The following is a 21132-nucleotide window of genomic DNA, read 5'->3' on the forward strand; positions in this document are numbered from 1 at the left end:
AATATAATTTAGAAATATCCCGAAAACGACTGAAGGAATATTAATGTTAGAAAAAAAATATTAAACGACAGAAAATATATATGTGCATGTATGAACTTGCATCAACAAATATAAACTAATCGAGTAAATTACTTAAAAAGCTGAATTATTCCATATTATTTTATTATTATATCATGGGCTGATCTTCGTCTGCCTCTGCGCAATTAGAAAGTTAGATGAACTTCTGTAATTTTTATCTCTCATTAATACTGACGAATACAATATCTATATTTCAGTATTATTTAATAAAATAGGGACCAGGCAGTAAATTGGCCTATGCAGTATGTTTCTTTTCAACAATTAATTTATTGAGAATATTAATTTCTGCACAGTTAAGAAAACTTCCACATGCCCTACGTTTCGACATATTCCATAATTAATTTCGTAGTTCAGAAATGTGTAGTGTGATACGGCTAGTACCTAAATATGCCAATTTTAAGATATAAAATATCTAAATTAATTGTGCTACGTTCTATGGGAGGGTTTTCAGATGAAATTCCTGTTGTTATTTACCAACCCACAGTTGCACTTAACACTTCACAGTTTGTACACAACATTTTATCATTACTGGACTGCATAATTTTGCCACCAGTAGGTCAACATCAGGTCATACTTACATGACTTCATCATGGCCGCGCCATAGCTCAAGCGGTTAGTCGCTGGCTTCCCACCGCGGCGCCCCGTGTTCAATCCCGAGTCTGGTCAAGCAGGATTTGTGGTGGCAAAGTGGCGCTGGGACAAGTTTCCTCCAAGTATTTCGGTTTCCCCTACCAATCTTCATTCCACCAGTTTCTCCACAATCAACCTCATCTATCATCTGGGGCTGGTACAATAGGCCAGAAGTGGCCGCAGTACAAGGGACTTAGTCCCACCCCACTAGCAATAAAAAAACCATATATAACTTCATACGTATATGTAAATTGACGTTAGCCCGTAGGTTTGTTTTATGAAATAACAGAACTTTTAAGTTTAACTTTTCTTAAATATTAATATAATAGCGATACTGTAATTTATGTATGGTCTGATGTTGAACTGTTAAACGTCAAAACGTGTAGCTGAGTAGTGACAAGACATTGTGTGCAATCCTTAAAGCATTTCTTACAAGGGTTAGGTGTGTGGATCGATACAACACAACATCACACACAGATGTAGTGTTTCATAGTTCGCAGCTTCTGAGAAAGAAAATCCCTTGGTAATACTTTCATAAAGACAGGATGGCTCCAAGGAACCTTTATATACGTTTCCAGTCTTCTTTTAATCTCATCGTACAAATACAGGCGGTTAAAGTAACGAAATCAAGTCATCACTGAAGAGGGAACAGGCGGCGTACGAGCCTGTACACTCATGTCAAACAATGCTAAAATCCCCCCCTAACCGTCCACCCGCTAAACAGTAGAACAAGCGGACAAATTGTTTGAAAGGAAAGTGAATTTGTATCTACATTTTACCTCAATACAGCTGATCCACTGAGAATGAATTTAAACACTGGGTGTTTATTTCATGTGGTGATATATTGCGCAGGGTCGCCATGGTGAGTTAGGTACAGGGGAATGCGACACTTTTAGCTTGAAAACTTGACACATGGACCTGCTTATCATTGGAAAATTAATAATGTGTAACATAAAATCCCCCCGCTAAGTCAGTTTCATCCCTTTCTTCAGCCAGTCTGGATAGTAGGAGACATTATAAGGTTTAGTTATATATTGCACAAAGCAGTATGTTTTATGGTTACCAGATTGCACGGCGGCGATAAACAGTAGACGCGTGATATTACTTCTTTCACTATTCAGAACTTAAATTTAATAGAAGCGAAAATAATAAAATATTTGTTTCCTACGATAAATTAACTTAAAAATGAAAGTAGAAGATTAATCTAAAGTACAATTAGTTTAAAACATTAAATAGACATTTCATGTAATAAATAAAGCAATGTTATTATTCTATTAAATCTGCTGATTATTTTAAGAAAATTCCAGGCTCAGAATGAATAATTTAGCGAGTTATTAATCAATCCAATCGAATCCTATACCTTCTTCATCTAACACTACCGGATTTCTGTAGCTTATCTCATATTTGAATGTGTGCTGACATGGGTGCGACAACAATATGCTCACGACACTAGATGCTGGGACACACCGGTGGGCCTGGTCTTAGACGTGTAGTTCCAGCAGTAGTAGTTTAAGTGAGAATAGAAATGCTCGTTAGTCTCGGACTAGTTTAATTGTTCGAAAGCAAAATTGAATATGTCGAGAATTGTGAGACAATTAACCATGTTCAGACTCGGTATTGATGAGGTTATGTTATGGATAGCAGAGCTTCCAACACGTGTTTAGACGGCACACAGAAGAGGAATGCAGTCAGTTATGTACCACCGGCCCCTCTTTTCACATTTATTTGCCGGCTCAGTAGAACATCAACTCCTGTCACGCCAACAACACAGGCAAGGGGAAACTGCACATTCGAAGCTAGTCCACCATTTCAGTCGCAGTGACACTTTCCACTCTTAATATTCACTCATTCATTCATCTGTAATCTGTCAAGACGACAGGTCCACAGTCTCTTCCAAAACTGTTCCTCCACTTGATGCGATCTAGAGCTTTCTCCTTCAAATGAAAATATCCTCTTCTGTCCCCAAGGTCATCCAGCATCTTCTTACGTCTTCTTCCTTGTCTTCTGGTCACTTCTATCCGCCCCTCTATCTTTCCTTCAATAACTTCTTTTATAAGGCAGTTACCGCGTAAGATATGACCAATCCAATTAGCCTTCCGTTTTCTTATTTCATGTAGGATATTCCTCTGCTCACTGACTCTAAATAACACTTCTTCATTTCTCACATAATCGGTCCAACTGATCTTCTCCATCCTTATTAATTGACAGTGAAACTTTACAAAATTCTGCTCTCAAGTTAACGCCTAATGTGTCGTTTTAAAATTATTGTCAAAATTTAATGTTCCAAAGAAAAGCCCTGATTAATTTAGATAAATATGAGGAGTGCAGCCGAATTACGTCCGACTCGGTTGAGTTGAAGACAGTTGTCTTGCGGGAACGTCTCTTCATCCCCCAGGACGATCCGAATTGACGATGTCTCCTTTTCAGGCAAGAATTCGCCTCAATTTTCATTTTCCAGGCGGCAAAACTCGGACCTCACACATGGAAGCAGTTTTCTTATAGTAGAGTAGGTTTAGCTATACCTTCTGACGGTAAATATGACAACTATACATGTCAAAAGACAAATTCATGCCTCGTGTGTCGCCATTGTCCCACTTGAGATCACTCGAACTGGTTGTCCTGTCTTCAAAAACTAGGAACCTGCCATAACTCGCCAATAAATCAGTCAGCCCTTAAGAAATTACTAAACAGGACAATGATGTCCACGGAAAAAAATGTAACAGGTTTGGATTGTCACAGTAGTAAAGATGTGGAAAACAAATCAGTGAAGTGCATATCAGGAGAACCCAACACGAGAACTGGGCCGCAAATTTATGTTTATTGGCGCTATGACGCGAGACACTGCTCATAAAAGGCTGGAAAAAAAAAAAGATGCTGAAGTCTGTGTTACATTCGTTTTTATACTGATGAAGGTTGCTCGTACTTCGCCTTTCAGTTAAACATCCGACCCCTTACTGTACAGTCTGACTTATTGTCAGCATCGGTAAGTAAACCATAAAGACAAAATAAAATATATATCGCCATTAGCAAGTTAACACGACTGTCTTACTGTTTGTCAGTTTACATTTCGTTGATAATTACCCTCAGATATCATGAACACAGTAACTAAAATACACTCACGACATGGCAGCTGTGTGCGTATGACTGAGTGCACTGCTCCACCGCAAAATTATTTTGGACTTTGAATACCTATTATTTTTGTGCAGGTGCTTAGAAGAACATGTAAGTCCAACAGGTACTAAATCGTGATTATAAGAAATATGTTCCCAACTCGTGGAGAAAAGAGAAACACACATGCGCCCATTAACACCAACATGCACACTCGTATAACACGTTCCCATAAACTCTAAAATTTCGAAAACATATTTTATATATACTCGTATACTCAATATTCCCTTACTCCATTCCACCCATAAAACCCCTTATACATAATAGGATAATTTATACAAAAATAACAATAATTTTAAATAGCTTTACTAATTTTAGACAAGTATTTCAATGTATTTAAACACTAATCCTACGTAAAAACTCTTAGATAACAGGCAATTAGCAGTGGATCCATTGCAACACGCAGTCCAGTAATGAACTTGGATTCACTTTGTTGTTTTTAAACGCCTGATGATGGTCGTAAATGACCGAAGCGTCTAGCAAAAATAACATTTTACTAAACTAACTGATTTTATCAACAATTTGCATAGATCAGTTACTTAGGAAAATTGTAGATTGTCGTATCGATGGACACATTTAAGTAGTGAGCTCAATTTCGTCTTATAGTTCGACAGACAACAAAGTACGCGCTGTCACAACCCAAACGTTCGTAATCACGGCCAGGCAACCTCAAATCTCATACCATGAAACCTGCATTCGAAAAATTTATATTTGATTCCGCACATATTGTTCTTGTCAAGCCATACTCCAGTCATAATTGCTAGGTGAGGACTTCACTGTTCTCATGTATGTTCTTAATGGAAAGTCAAATTCATCTGGTCTTGAATTTCCATGGCAACTTGCGGCTTCTGTTAACGAAGCACTGTAGACATTTAAAATAAGATTTCCTGTAGATGATAGGTAATATCCCATATTAGTCATTTTATCTAAAAAGCATATTCATATCAGTAAGAAAATCAGTAAAATTATATAGAATTTGAGGTTCTCACAGCAGTGCTTATGAAGAGTACTATCTTCTGGGATATAACGCCTTATAGCCCGTTGAAAGTCAACCGACGTTTCGGAGGAATATATCACCTCAATCTTCAGCGTCGAATAAGCCGAGCAAGATACCATAGTAAAAGCATGTGTCAAGCAGATCTGCTTTCTCGCTGGTATCTTACTCGGCTTATTCGACTCCGAAGATGGAGGTGATATATTCCTCCGAAACGTCAGTTGACTTTCAACGCGCTGTAAGGCGTTATATCCCAGTACAATCAAGATGAAAATATGAAGCCGGTTTCTCTCAACCGTTGCTCCTTTGCTCACATACGTTTATATCTCCCGTTCCGTGTTTCCGAATATTTTTTAAATAATACAAAGTACGAACCTAAATTTATAGAGTGAAGATAGTAGCTGTATACTGATTTCCTGAATGCATATTGATATGTAGAATAATTTGACTGTTTGTAGGACTGTGTTATATTACAGACTCAGAACTTACTGAGACTGGGTGCACGCGGTAGCGTAGTTGGTTGAGGCACTACGCTACAAGCCAGAAGGTCGCGGGTTCAAGTCCCGATGAGGTCATCGGATTTTTCAGTTGACCTAATCCTTCCAGCCGCACTAGGCCCTGGGGTTTACTCAGCCTCTAACAGAAATGAGTACCAGGAATTAATTAAATGATTTTCCTGGGGAGTAGAGCGCGGCCGGCTCGTAAGGCTGACAACCTTACCGCCATCTTTGAGCCGATTGTCTAGATAATATAGGACCCTTAACGTCTCACAACCCTCTGGGCCTTCACTGCCTGGTACAGGGATACCTTTACTTTTAGTTTTTTTACTTACTTACTATCAGACGAAAGAGAAGAAATTGTGTTTCCAGCAATCTCTTCTTGAACCAGAGAAATACAATGCACTGTATTTTAAAGTTTAAAGCTCGTCACTGTAACAGAACGCGCGTTATATTTACTTCCCTAGACGAATGAGTTAATTTCCTGATAGGAAGACTCAAGAATATGTTTCATTTGGGAGCCGTGCAGATCTCGCCGCTGTTTGTGATAGTATCTTTCTTGAGCCCCCACATACATGTGCTATTCGTACCTGTCTCGCAATGTGAGCTGTGCAGAATGTGAAAAAAGGATGCATTCGGCAATCATCGCAACAGATCACTACGCCAGGAAATTACGGTACGACATGCTTCCAAACTGCATACTGCATAGAACAAACGGCAACACACTGAAATAACTTACTGAATCAATTTACCCTACGCTAGTGGGTTAGCTACTGCTCTACATACTTCGCCTTCTCCAACCGCTCGCTTCACGTCGTCTGTCGTTTCCCTTCAAAACGAAAGAAAGACAGTGTAATTAAACATTTAAATTATGCCGTTAAAAGAAGTAAAATATAGAAAACAAATATAAGAATAAAAGTATCTTGGCTACCGAAAGAATTCGATCATCACTTCGTCCCCCTTAGACACTTCCCCGGAAACCGCAGTTTGCCAACCAATATTCTTGCTGTATGCTCACAGTGCAGCACCTATTTCTTCTATGTTGCTGACCTGTTTTCATATTTATACTCTCGTGCTCAGAGTAACTGAGAAAGCGGTAATTATTTAAAAAGATGTGAGAAATTCAAACGATCACATGATTCAAGAAATGGTAGGTATTACGTCAATTTGGACAGAACGTACCTAAAATTAGACAAATGATACGTATTAAATTGTTTCACCAACATACTAGAGTATGCACTATTTGGTGTGTTTTCTGAAGGTTAGAATGTAGTCAACAGCTGGAGGCACGAGTGTTGCCACATTCAAACTCGGGATACATCACGTCACAGTACATTAATTCAAAATAATTAAACATATTAATTACTTTTAAATTGTATATATCTTCAGACAACGCAGTTCATTAAGATATCAAATTATATATTAGCATTTCACAAGCGATTGCTCCTTATAAGCATCATGGATATAAAACATCTCGTAATAAAATTAATTCAATTTTCTGGCACGTAATATGGAAACTTCTATGCTCCTGCTATGTAGTTTTTGAAGAAGGGCAAAGTTCCACAACTGGGGCCATGTTCAAATATAGACTTCTTAAGCACACTGCAGGGCACAGGCCGAAGGCAAGCCCGTCGGGCTTACAACTTGAAAGTGTTCACTGAATCACCGATATAGGTAATGTGACTTGTAAATTGCCTCTTCTGTAGAGTCCTCCTCAGATTGAAATACGTATCAGACAGTGCGTTAAGTCCTGTCTTCTGTCCATAAACGTAAAATACCTATTCCATCAGCCATCGCTTGTCTTGGCATCCCAGTGCTGGAAACAATGAAACGACATTTTGCAGCAACACCAGTAAAACCATGGTTCACAGATTAGGTAACAGAAACATTCGAACTCGCTGTCGGTTTCCTGTGTCGTCAGGAGGGGGGCGTGTAGGGAAATAGTTGCAGGCCCTAAAATGGCGCTGTATTTGACCATGCCGAAGATTCAATTACTGCAAAATTCACGTAATTCGAACACGGCCTTCTGACTGTATCTCTGTCTCACTACAGATTAATTCAGCACTAATTTAACATGTTAATTTGTAGCAATTTTACATCTTCGGATTTCAAGTACACAGCTGAGTAAGAAGTGTGCAGCAAGTGATGTTTTAAAATGCATTACACTGTACAAGAATCACAACAGGGGCCTCATACAACACCCTGAATGAACTTTTTGGAATATAATAGATTATAATAAATAGAGCTAAGAACAGTGGTAGGAAAGTCTTTAAACTTGAACTTCCACAATAGTCCTTTATAATGTTTGGAGTTGGTTTTGATTTATTGAGAGTACTACTTGTTGTTGTGATGGCGTGTCGCATGCGTCTTGCTATTGGATTGCTCTCATTACTTTACAGTTCCACTTTGCATGTTTATAAACCTATATTAATTATTTTACTCTATTCGCATGAACATTTTTGACTTTATATAGACACACTTCCAACTTACATATTAAATAGGACTGTTTCAAATTTTAATCTGTACCAAATTTAAAAAATTATTGTTTTACACACAGACACATAACCGGTCACTTTCATCTGATAAAAGAAATTACATCTACATATATTTAAAAATCAGTTCAATGTTTGTATTATGTATCCGTGATAAATGAACTAGCTTTCATTACACATAACATATATACAAAACAATCAAACGTGTCAAATATTAATATATCATGATGTTATATTATTTTGGAACATATCTTACAGCACAAATAATATCCTGTAACTTAAATTATATTGTTAATTATATTGCGACATTATTGATATTCTAAATTTAAATTTGGCCGGACCCAGCAAAGCGTGAACTAAATGAAGGGTCTCTCTTTCTTTCAGGCACAGTGATATGCATATGCTGTCAGCCCCCAACGTCCCACGCACATCCTTGTTACTAATCAATAGAAGGAGGATAACACATAACGCTTAATTTTAAACTCTACACGGACCCAGAGCACTAAACATACGTACAGTAGCTTGCGAGAATATCACTGAAGTGAAATAGAATATTTTCGGACGAAAGCCATGGCTCATTTACATAGGAACATTGTGCCAATTAACCCAGGTCTTGCCACATTCAAAGACAACGCAAATTAAAATGGGAACTTTTTTTTTCTCTTCCACACCACATGACGCGAGACATCATGTTAGGATAGTACCACTCCGTGGCTTGCTGAGGACGCAGCTGTTTCAATCCATCCATTTTTATTATTACAGATTTAAAAGATTAAACTAACAAATTTAAGTGGTACCATCAACAATTCTATTAACCTATTAGAAACGTTTTAGGAACTGCTTACATATATCCTGTTTATGTGAGACGTTAGAGCATGTCCTTAATTAGAGGCAGGATAATGAGATAAGATAGAAATACATACACAAATGCACCCCCGTGTTGTGGTCATGAGCTGTGATAAGTGTAACAGAAACACAAAATACTGCCCTAATTCAAATTTTCTGTCGATATCAATTTACTGAATTATGATCAACTGACTGTATCCACGAAGTGTTCTGACATGCTTGGGTTCAGTTATCCTTGCCAGATGAATGGTGTTAAGTGAATCACTGTGCATCTCGCCTGTAAATTAAGGGTATGCGGAAGTTAGGAGGTCTCACTTAAACATGACAGCATTACTAGTTGTCTGAAGCTCAGTGTCTCAGCATAATTCTTCTGTTACATATTAGTTAAAATCTTAGCAAGAACATGCCATGTAATAGCGTTCCTTCATGTAGGAGTCTGGATCCTCCACTCTTAATGGCTTCACTTAACTATCAGACGTTTCCAAGCAACCTGTTGCCTCCTCTTCCAGTGTAGAAGCAGTCAGTCGCTTAAAGTTGGGTTCCTGTCTAAAAAAGTGACGCCACGGGACAATAGAAAATCTGGAACTCAAATATGAGAGGGTGCACGCAGTAGCATAGTTGGTTGAGGCATTATGCTACAATACGGAAGGTCGCGAGTTCGAATTTCGATGAGGTGATTTTTTTTAATTTACCTAATCCTTCCAGCAGCACTATGGCGCTAGGGTCGACTCAGCCACTAACATGATTACCGGGAATCTTCCTGGAGGGTAAAGGGCAGCCGGCGCATAAGGCTGACAACCTTTACTGCCATCTGTGAGCTGATTGCCTCTAGATAATGTGGGTGCCTCGAAGTCTCACAACCTCATGGGCCTTCATAGCTTGTTATAGGAATAGCTTTTATTCAAACATGAAAACATTGGCAAGCATATTGTTAGTCTCTGTATTCATTCATCAGTAATCTATCAAGAGGACAGGTCCACAGTCTCTTCCAAAAGAGTTCCTGCACTTAATGCGATCTAGAGCTTTCTCCTTCAAATGAGAATATCCTCTTCTGTCCCCAAGGTCATCCAGCATCTTCTTACGCCTTCTTCCTCGTCTTCTGGTCACTTCTATCCCCCACTCTATCTTTCCTAGCCTCTGTATAAACTTATTAAATGTTTCATGCACAAAATATATTTTAATCACGTGCAGGGTGGAAAAAGCAAATTAGAATGAGTTACATTTTTATCGTGGTCTGAAACTTTAACCTTTGAAGTTAATATTTTAACATATTTACTATGGTAATTTTTGCATGAAACACAAAAGGAGGCTGTGGTCGATTGCCTAGTAGATTTGGCGTCTCACAAAAACAATCTGAAGACCACTGATTCAGAATAGACAAAGAACGTTTTGCTGATAAGTTGCAAGTTACGGAAGACAGAATCGATGCCGAAACGCAATGATTTCCGTACGTAACGGAGGCTCCTGGCTAATTACTCTTCACTTGTTTCGCGAACGCCTTCTTTGCGATTCTCGACAATGTGTTTGCCTTGATGGTGTTCTCTTAAATGTGTAGATCTATTGCTGAAAGGCTTGTCATGCACTGCCCAGTGACAAATAATACAGAGTATCCTGATGAGAAGTATCCAAAATAAAATAGTTATATTTCAGAAAGCTTTTATTATACACATTAATGGGTTACACCATTACGAAGGAAAACTGTCAAAGTTTTTTCTTAGTATAACTTTCACAATAAATTTCAACGTGGGCTCTCTTGGTGGCACAACAAATATCCAGATGATGCAGCATATTTGGTGTTACCGTAGCCACAGCGTCCCTTACGCGGCCTTTCAGGTGTTGCAGGTCGTTGATCTTAAACTGGTAGGCAATGTTCTTCACGTAACCCCACAAGAAAAAATTCAGTGGGGTTAAACTGGCGGTCTAGGATGCCAAGCGGTTGATCCACTTCTACAGATCTATCTCCCAGCCATCTCTCTGTCCAGGTGATTCCTAACATGGCAAAAAATGTGGCGGCGCATGCGCGTAAGCCGAGCATGAAAAAAAACCTACAGGGATTTCTTTCCGAAGAAACAAACCGGATACGTGTATGAGAATTACTTTCCGAGATATATTTTTTATATATATCTTTCATCTGAACACCCGATATTTCCTCATATTTCATTAGATATTTACTACCTCTAAAATTGTTTAAATTTTAAGTTGTAGATCATAACGATGCTTACATTTTGTTGCGTAGTTTTCCCTCTTCCTCTTTTATACTATATTCCGTTTTCGTTAAGATAATTATCTTAATATATTATAAGAATTATAATTCTCCGAAGTACTCTGGCTGTTGTAGGTCGTCCGCTTGCTCGGGTTGCTAGCTACTTTGTTGGCCGTAAGAAGTCACCAAATAAAATTCGATATAATATACTTATTTAGTCCTAGTGAATTTATATGAACGTTTTATGTATTTTTCGAGAATTTATTCGGAAGTAATATTAAACAAAAATTTCAAATATGACAAGTAATAAAGCAAAAACTCCGTGATTTTAGTCCGTAAGCGAACTATACCGACCGAGCGACCGCCGCTTGTCAACTTTTGAGGATAGAGGGTGTTGCATAGTCAGCGCAACGAATCCCCATGGCCGTTAATTTCGGTTTTCTAGACCCATTACTTCTCAGAAAAATCTGGTAGCGCCGAAAATCGAACCCGGACCTCTGGATCTATAGCCAGGAACGCTGATCACTAGACCACAGGGGCGGTTATATGACAACTAATTTGCTATGAAATGTAATAATGTTTAATTTGATCTTTATGTGAAACACATTGTATGTAGTAGAGGCCAAATTAAATTCTTTGAATAAATCTTCACGTAGATTATCAAGACCAAATTTCGTCGAAATGCTTTGAGTGCCGTCGGTGATTATATATGCGGACGGAGATACACGATATCCGAAATTTTATTTTGTAGATACAAAAGTGCAAGATTCTAGAATAAAAAAACTGAAGAGGAATAACTAAACTTCTGTAAATAAATGCACAAAATTCTAACGGGACAATTCTTGTGTTCCCTTGAACGGTCATCAAGTACTACAATGCAGTCCCGCTTCTGAAATGTAGCTGCGTGAGGGGAACAGCGATAACCATCCAGACTTTTATTCGGGACGTGCTCAGTTCGAATCTCCACTGGAACACCGACTATTCCTACTGATGAATTTCTTGGTTTTCCTAAGTTCCTCCAGCCAAATTACGGGAAAGTACCTCGATTAAATTAAAGCTGCTTCGTTTCAAATACTTTCAAATCCGTTACTTAGCAATTGCCCCACCGCTCGACTCTGTGCAGTCTGATTTTTTTTATTCGCATAGTGGCGGGGGGGGGGGGGNCTAGCTGGGTCCACTCGGCACGGCGGCCACTGATTGGCCTGTTGTAGCCTGCACGTAGCAAGTAGCACGTGCTGCTGTACGTTCATTCTACGCGTACAAGCCGTAACCATCTTTATTTCATAAGCGTACAAGGTAGTACGACTGTTTACTTAACCTCAGATGTCCGCAGCCACAGTGCTGGTCACCACCTCGTACTGCTTGGTCCCGGGATATTTCTTTCGAGGATTTGTGTAGCCGAAAGCTTTTTTGTTTATATACATTTATGTTCATGAAGAACAACATCCCACATGCAATTTAGTCTGTTATAAATTTGATTTAAAGTAACAGAATACGAACATAACAGCACGCTTCGTAATTATCCGCTAAGTAGGTAAATACTCATAGGTTGTTTACGTGAAGACCAGAACATCATTTTGGAGTAGAAATTTTTCGAAATTCCACTCACAGAATGTATGGTCAGAATTGGGTTTTTTTAAAAAATACAGAGAAAACATATTTCTGAAAATAACACTCATCTGTCGTGTCAGATCCACAGGCAGTTCTGGTGGAGTACATAACACCTAGCAGGGACGCTCTAGAGTTATGTTAAGGTAGCGATCGGTTCGGACTTCGGTCGGCACACCGGCTGTCCTCATTGAAGTTTCCGTGGTTTTCCTCCAGGAAAATTCATAGATAGCGCGTCTATTGGGCTACGAAATTTAACTCTCCAAGTCCATTTCAGTTCCTTAAATTTTCCATCTCCCATCTGACGTCTGGGTACTAACAGGTTTGTTAGATCACCAACGAAAGTAAGTCCATAACGAAAATAAAAGGGTCGTGTTGCCATGTGACCGTAACCGAGTGTTAATGGAACATAAAGCCCTGCTTGACAGGATCCTAAAGTACACATCTGTTGGTTCTAAAGGCCTGCTTCTTTTTTCTCTTCTGGAGAACGGTTTGATGTCAGGTCGGAGTTTGCAAATGTGTCGGTTCTTTGCTACTCCGATCACTTATATTCCTGCGTGAATCCCCGCTTGACGTGCTGACCGGTAGACTGTCTTCCTATCGGACAGGACCCAGGCGTAGGAACTGAGTCCTTCCTTTGGCGATATTAATTCCAATATTGCTAGCATTCTAGAGCAGGATAAATATATATATTTTTTTTTTTCAGAAATTCTGATCCGCTTATACCAAATTAATAGCTAACAACTCTTGGACTTCAGCATTTAGTAATAGGCCACAGCCTTAGGCACAACAAGCAGTGACAATAGTGGAGATGTATACAAAGGAAGGACCCCCCCGTTATTTTAGGCGCCGGCAGTGATATCCACAGTTTTTAGGCTTCCCTGCCGTATCCTGACCAGATATTTCAATGGATAAAAGAATGTGCCGAGGCACTATGCTACAAGTCGGAAGGTCGCGGGTTCGAGTCCCGTTGAGGTGGAATTTTTCAATTTACCCAGTCCTTCCAGCCGCACTATGACCGTTGGGGGTCGATTCACTCTATAACAGAAATGAGTAACGGGAATCTTCCTTGGGAGTAAAGAGCGGCCGGCGTGTAAGGCTGACAAACTTACCGCCATCTGTAGCCGTTCGTCTAGAAAATGTGGGAGCCTCGACATCTCAAAATCCTATGGGCCTACACGTGCTGTTACTTTAACTTCTTACCGAATATTCGTTAAAGTTATGAAAGTGCGGTTTTCATCAACACCAGAAACGCTTCCTGAGGACGGGTTGCTCCTGGAGCAGGAACAATATTGACCGGCAAATAGAGTAACTTAACTTTATGGAAGTTGTCATAAATTGTATTGTTAATTGAAATTTAAATCGTTAATTTACTGCTATTTAAAACACTTGTTACGTCTTGTTACATGTATGTACGAGCATGTTTTTTTTTTCTGTCAGCCCATGCTCAAATTCGTGTCTGTGTTCTGGAAGGATTTGAATTTTGATGTCTGCAGTGTATATTATCTACCCGGAATTTATTTTTGTGTTCTGTGATTGAGACAGGTTGTTTGAAACGAGGCCGGCCGGATTAGGAGTAACCCCCCCCCCACCTTACGCCTCACGGAAAGAGAACCACTTTTGGTTTGAGAAAATCAAAACGTTCAATAAAATCCGAGATAGCAGTCCCCACTATGGTTACAACCCTCGCCAGGAACCCTAAGATTGATCCTAGGATACGTTACAATTGTACCCCTTACTTCCATACAGAAGCTGACTTGTTGCTATTGCCAGTACGTCACTGGTCTTTATGTCTGTTCACTGCAGATATGAGTGCATTTCTGCATATAGATCCCCACCATTGCAAACAGAGTTAGGCCACAGATGTTACACTTATGAAGCCTGAAGATGCTTTGTGATCGGCTTACTCTGTAGGATTTTCATGCTCTTGCTGAGATTTTGTAGTGTGAGTAGAATTGTGCACCCAGAGTTGGCAGACGGACGGTATCAGCCCATGCAATTAACATAGATGAAATATAAAATGTAATAAGTTACATATATGATTATAAAAGTGAAAAGAGTTTAGATTTGCTAGCATGGCCAAACTTTTTACATTTAAACACGGCCATAGATTTTTATTCAGTATATAATAATAGATAAGTAGTATTTAAGGGAATTTGAAAATAGTTCCACATAGATACATTCCATTCATGAGATGTGCATATGATTCTGCCTAAGAAGAAAGGGCACTGAACCAGCATACTATGTCTTGTGTATTGAGTGTTCAGGGAAATCTCACACTGCACGATGAAATGAAGAAATTTATTTTTATTATAAAAGAAAAAATATTATCTTGTGTGGTCTATCCCTGTTTCTTCGATCTGAATATCCTCCCACTCCCCCTGATGAATGGTCGCTTTACGGATCAGGGTGATGAAGAGGATGCACTGAACTGGGAAGGGTGAAGTGATTGCCATGGTCCAAAGGACTCTGCTTAAGATCTCAGAGTCTACTTAATCCAATCTAGATAAACAAACGATTTCAAAATTATTGCGCAAACCCTTAGATATGGACTACAGTGGGTAGCTCAGCGTTACGTACCGCTGTCACGCCATCTTCTTAACAGTCCCTGTGTGGCGCATGTACTGTGGTGGGGGGAAATTAGAAATGAATACAGTTTTTTTGGTTCCCAGGCAAAGGTATAATGGAGTGTGAAGACATGGTCCTGATAACTGAGTTTGCGTTGGAATCGAGTGACAAGCTTTTGTGAAAACGGTAATGAATCTGCAAAGATACACGAAAGCTGGATTTTTTTTTTTATATTTTAATACCTTTCAGATGCTCGAAAAAGACGTGTATCATGTGATTGGCCTGTTGAGCAGTTAGTAAAAAATAATATTTAGTGTTATGCCTCAGACTTCAAACCTCTTTTTATAAAACACATGAACGTATAATTTCTGTTATCTGATTGCATCTCTTTCAATTTTGATATCTCGCTTCCTCTCTATCTGAAAATTCAGCAAAGCCGCTAACCTTACTTTTAACAATAACACTACAATTTCAGACGCCTTTGTATAAGAAATCTTCATCATCAAAGTGTTGAGTGCTTTTTCTTTTATCAGTTTACTTTTTTTTTTTAGTTCACATAGTTGGGGGTGGAGTCTAGCTGGGTCCACTCGGCACGGCGGCCACTAATTGGACTATTGTACCTACCCCGGGTGATTATGATTCTGGAGAATTTGGTGGAATGAAGATTGGCAGGGGAAACCGAAGTACTCGGAGAAAACCCGCCCCAGCGCCACTTTTTTCACTACAAATCCCACTTTACCAGACTCGGGATCGAACCCGGGCCGCCGCGGTGGGAAGCCAGCGACTAACCGCTTGAGCTATGGCGTGATCAATGTACTTAGTTTTATTCCTGTGAATTCGATTTTGTATGATGTTCGAGGTGCGAACCGTTTTACAAAGCACTGATCACGGGTTCGATCTCTCTCAAGTGTGAATAGCTAGAGGAAGACCTCACTAATTCGCACTAATTGGGAGCGAACCCATGTCCTAATTAGTGAAAGTCCGAATAAGAGAAATGCTAAAGCAATATTAGTGAGGTTTCACTCACACATGGAAACCTCACTATTACGGAATTCGCGATAATATATATTGTTTTAGTTTTCCATCACTACCACTCATACTAGTCGTCCTCATGATCAGTGCCCTCCCTCAAAGAGGGGGTTGTGAGGGGGTAGTCCACAGTGCAGATAGGACAGAACGTAAGAAATCTGGCATGTGGTGCCCAGTGCACACACTACCCATGACAGTCTGTGGAAAGTACCACAGAAAGAAAAATTAGTTACCGGATTGTGACGAAACGGGGGAGATTCCATCAGATTTAATGGGAAAATTAAAAAATATATATATGTGCCGAATTTGGATATTTCTTGTTTATCTGAAGTCAGTTGCTGCTTGGAAAATGAAGAGATTTCTGTTGCAAGATGGAAGTCATTTTCATAGGAAGTCTTTGGTCATCTCCCATCAGAAACCCAACAGTTTAAACCGTTGTTGTATGTAGCAGTACTAGCATACAGATTAATAATAATAATAATAATAAGGGAGACAAATTATTACTTGTCCCCAAAACACACAAAATTTTTTCTGACATAACTGAAACATGTGCCCAGCTACAGTTAGGCCTACCTTCTTTCTGAAACTTGAAATTAACATTTATAAAACAGGGAAATAGGGTATAGAGGAGAGTCATCTTGCTCAGAAGAGGAAGAAATTGCGGCCTCTCGTGGACCCTTATAATGCGTGGAATTTGTTGAGTAGCTGAGCGACTGTTAGATTCTCAACAAGAACTCTACTTCACGGGGATCATTTATTAGCGCTTCTAGTTATGTATATCCTAGATAATGTATAATTCCTGTTGCTGTAAAACAAGGAATACTTCAGGGACGATGGGACTCTACTCAGTGGAATTTCAAGGTCATGACGGCTGACGCCTAGTACACGTACTTGCCATGAAAAGAGATAATTCACCCCTAAAAGAAACATGGATAAAGGATACGAATCCAAACCAGAGAACGGATATATGTTTGCGCTTTTCGTTATTGCATACAATCGTATTTAACACATAACTTTCCACATTTGGTGATAGGTAAAAGGGACTTACTGCTTAAAAGCTATGGATAGTACATATTTCTGATCGGCTGAAGACCCTGGGGAACAAATGGTTCCCTCTTGTTCTGAGCGAATATAGCCTGCGGCATTAATCACTGACGAAAGATAAAACTTTGAAGTGTAGCATCATTGAACAACTGTGGTGGTAAGTCAGAGAAGTTATTAATTTGTTAGCCCACTGACAGTTTTGCGAAGTTCCAGACTTGCAAGAGAGTTTCCACGTTGTTAAGCCATTGAAACTAATAATTCATTGTAGACGATGGCATTCGAGTTTTGTTATATAGCTTTTGAGACACATGAAAAAAATCATTATTCTAGGAAATTTAGTAAAATATAGGACAATCTCTGGCTTTATGATTAACACTGAAAAGAAGTTCTAAAACTGTTTTAAAATATTGGGAACACAAAGTGTCTCGATAAATATTATGGAAAGTAGCTGAAGATAAATCTGTAAAGAATAATTAATAGAAAGCGTTACTGTTACACCGAAAGATTTATATAAGCAACGATTTTTCACTCTCAAACTATCGTAATTTCCCGCGATTTGTTTAGACTTCCGGATAGTGGAGTCGCAGCGCAGGTTATGGTAAAGTTCTATGTTACTGCTACGTGTAAACAACAGACTGATTTAATTTGTAAGACAGCTTATTTAAATACGATGTTAAGTAATGAGGGGGAGTAGATTTGCTGTAGGGAAGGAGCAGCGCGTCTGGGATATAATTTCTTGGGGAAGAGAGGCATTCAGGAAAACAGTACATTTCCAGAAAGAAAATACTCCTATGATTCACGAATTATAATGTTGTCATAAATTTGAAGGGCCCTTTGTTACGTAATATTTCTCTTCTAATAACATTTTCTAAGACAGAAGACCTATTCTTATATTAATCACTTTTTCCTTAGAGGTGGATGCAAGTTGGATAATTCGCACTTCACTTCTAAGCATGACTCAGGAAATGAAGGAGAAGATGCGACCTGTGTTATAAATTTTACACATATTCTATTTATAGTCACATGATGTATTATGTCGGTTGTTTATGAATTAAGGAGTATTATGAGGGTGCTAGATTGAATTGAGAGTTCTTAATCAACTTTTACTGTGAAATGGCTCCTTGAGGAACTAAAGCATAGTCTCTAAGACGCGATAATAAACAGTTTAGTTGTATTTACTAATTCTGGATGTACAGTGACTAAGGTCTTTTGCTTCACTCTAGTACACTCAGGTCCTGTTGCGATGACGGTAGTTATTATGTAAACATTCTGTGTGTATGCTTTCCTGTCCCATGGCTCGTTCAGAATTCCCGTTAGTTTAGACCAGATATTAAGAGAGTTGTTTTGGACCATGGTGCAGTGACTTTGCTGCGCGAGAGTGGCAAACTTCTGAGCTGTGTCCGTCAGATCATCATCATTAAGGAAACAATCATCATAATAAAGCAAGCCTCTTGTTTTCTCTCACCCTTTATCCCTCTACAGTTATCTGATGACGATTGGTTAGCCCCTAGTCTACTGGTTTGATGGTAAGGATGGTGCAGCCCACAAGAACCACAACAAAGTGCGTGAGGTTGGGGTATGTGCATGCCCCTCCGTCACCACATCGACCCTCCCTCATCCCTCCTGCGGAGCCACGAAAGACAAGTGGAGAAGACACGCCAATTTGCATGCTAACATATAAATACTGGAACCATCAGCAGACGCTACAAGAACGCCTCGGCGCTATGCACTGAAAATTGTGAACAAAATATAAAGAGTGAAGAACAATTGTTTGTCTTACATATATATAAAGCACTATATAAATATAACCTAGAAACATGAAGATATGTGAAATGTAAAAAAAATTGGGTGGGGCTTATTTTCATAGTACCGATTAACAAGAGGTTACCATGGTTTGCGTGTAGTTGTTAATGATGTGGGGGAAATATATAACGAGGAGAGGATATCTCTTTAATATGTACAAAGTTCAGTGTTACAAACGAAAACAAGAACCTACCCAATGTAGTTTGTAGAAAAACACACCCTAGGCCATAACAGGAAGGGTTTGTTGTTGGTCATCTATAAAAATATACAAAAATACCAAAAAATATAATCACGTAACCAAATTAGCAACTGGTAGCATAGATTTTAAATGTAGTGTTGAAACATAGAGCAATGTAACCCAGTGTTCTATCTGTATCCGCCATGAGATGCATACTGAGATGTCAAATCTACAATATGCAAGGGAATTTTACATTTAAAACTGGTAAAAGCCATAATAACGAAAAATATAACATATATCAGGCAAAAGATCGCTATTCATTAGAATTTAGCTTTGTCATAGGAAACAAAACAATTAGTGTTAGTGTTGTAGCTACTATCAGACGGTTTGTATATATATATTAGCATTTCATATTCCTTCTGCATGCTTCAGGTTTGACATCCCGGCAGCTACAGTGAGTATAGTGTAACATGTACACACCCACATCCCAATTCTACCCCTCCATTACCTGCCCTCTGCCCCACCACCGAGCTCCGTGGTACATCTGTAAAAGATGGCACCTTCCAAATCAACCAGGAGTCAATACTCTGTACTGGTTTTGTGCAAGTGGTTTCATATGTTATTTAGTTATAGTATCAAAGACGTACAGCTAATATTAACGAAACATTTTAAAGAAACCATCGAAAAGTCACGTGATTTGAAGCAATTCATTATCATAATTTAATATGTTAAAATTTAATGTACAATGCGGGAAGTATCTAGATGGATATTTGCGTTATTTTAATAAAGATATTTGCATTCAAATTGAATAAACCGCTTATATGAAATTACTATAAAAATCTGATTAGTTAAACAGAGAGATTAAAAAGAAAGGTAGTGTTTTATTGCAAATTTTAAGTAAATGTTCCAGTTTGATATATTTGCAAATATTTTGTATGGTTAGACTTTTCTTATTTTATACAAAGTGACTATTTTTGTTATGCCTTTCAAACGATAAAATTCAAGTTATTTCATAAATATACATATAAGGAACATAAAAAAAATTTGGAGTAGCGCGATACGAAATTCTGCTTTCAATCTTCCATTATTTTAACTTTGGAGCGTTCTACCAGATGGATCTTCCTCCCCCAACTACTCCTCTCCTGTCCCGTACAATATGTTAATACTTTATGAAATTTCAGGTTAAGTAGTTCTACAGAAATTTTGTTCTCATGAAAAAGGCATGCAGTTATTTGCATTGCATGAAGGTATCCTAACAAATATATATTTATAACATTACAAAAGGTAGAAATAACCTGAAATAGAGAAGATATATCTAGCCATGGGATTCGAGCAATCAAATTATATAATGAACCACCACTGCGAGATTTGGCAAGACGGTAAATCGTTTCACGGTGCTACTTTTATCCAAAGAAACAAACTGTTTTAATGTTCAGAGACTGTAAATGATATTGTCCCCTTCCGTTTTGATTTAACTGATGACCAGATCTGCTGGCTGATAAGAGCAGATGGAAATTGGTGATATGTGCTTTACTCTATACATAGAGAGGGATAATCGGTTTCCTTTGAGCGTAAATAAAATTTATCAAGTTCACCGTTACAGTTTTTACGATAAAAAGCAATTGTGTTCATTTTTTTTTAAATATTCGTCTCAAGAAATGTGAATAATATGAAGCCAGTGTTTGCATTACCCTGGGACGTAATTAAATAAATAAATATTTTTTTAACAAGGAACAAAATATTTCACAAAATTCTTTTCTGAAAACAAAATCTGAGACATTGTTACAAAAAATATTTAAAATCTTTTTATAATAATAATTATCTCCATATAATTTTCTGAAAATGATTCCAGAGATATCAAAAATAAAGGCTAGTAAATAACATCTTGTGATTCAGAAGACACGGACGATGCGTATGGAGATATTTTGTTACAACTAACAAAGACGATCTTGGTACGCATATCCGTACGAGTATGTCTGACCCCCATGGCTAGA

At 38.5% G+C, this 21132-nt stretch overlaps 1 protein-coding gene across 6 annotated transcripts in view; it reads left to right on the top strand.

Annotated features, from left to right (window-relative positions):
• Positions 1 to 20732, top strand: part of LOC111862160 (nucleolysin TIA-1) — an 872186-nt gene extending 851454 nt beyond the window's left edge. For 5 of the 6 annotated variants that reach the window (XM_023847344.2, XM_023847339.2, XM_023847340.2 and 2 more), the window contains one exon: positions 18640 to 20732. In XM_023847344.2, the coding sequence (XP_023703112.1) occupies positions 18640 to 18681 (42 nt within the window). In that variant the 3' untranslated portion in view covers positions 18682 to 20732. Of the gene's footprint in view, positions 1 to 8243; positions 9348 to 18639 lie in introns of those variants that run through there. The other variant, XM_023847343.2, reaches the window with a different exon arrangement.
• Positions 20733 to 21132: the final 400 nt, after the last annotated feature.

This window comes from Cryptotermes secundus, unplaced genomic scaffold (genome assembly GCF_002891405.2).
Source record: "Cryptotermes secundus unplaced genomic scaffold, Csec_1.0 scaffold859, whole genome shotgun sequence".
NCBI lineage: Eukaryota > Metazoa > Arthropoda > Insecta > Blattodea > Kalotermitidae > Cryptotermes > Cryptotermes secundus.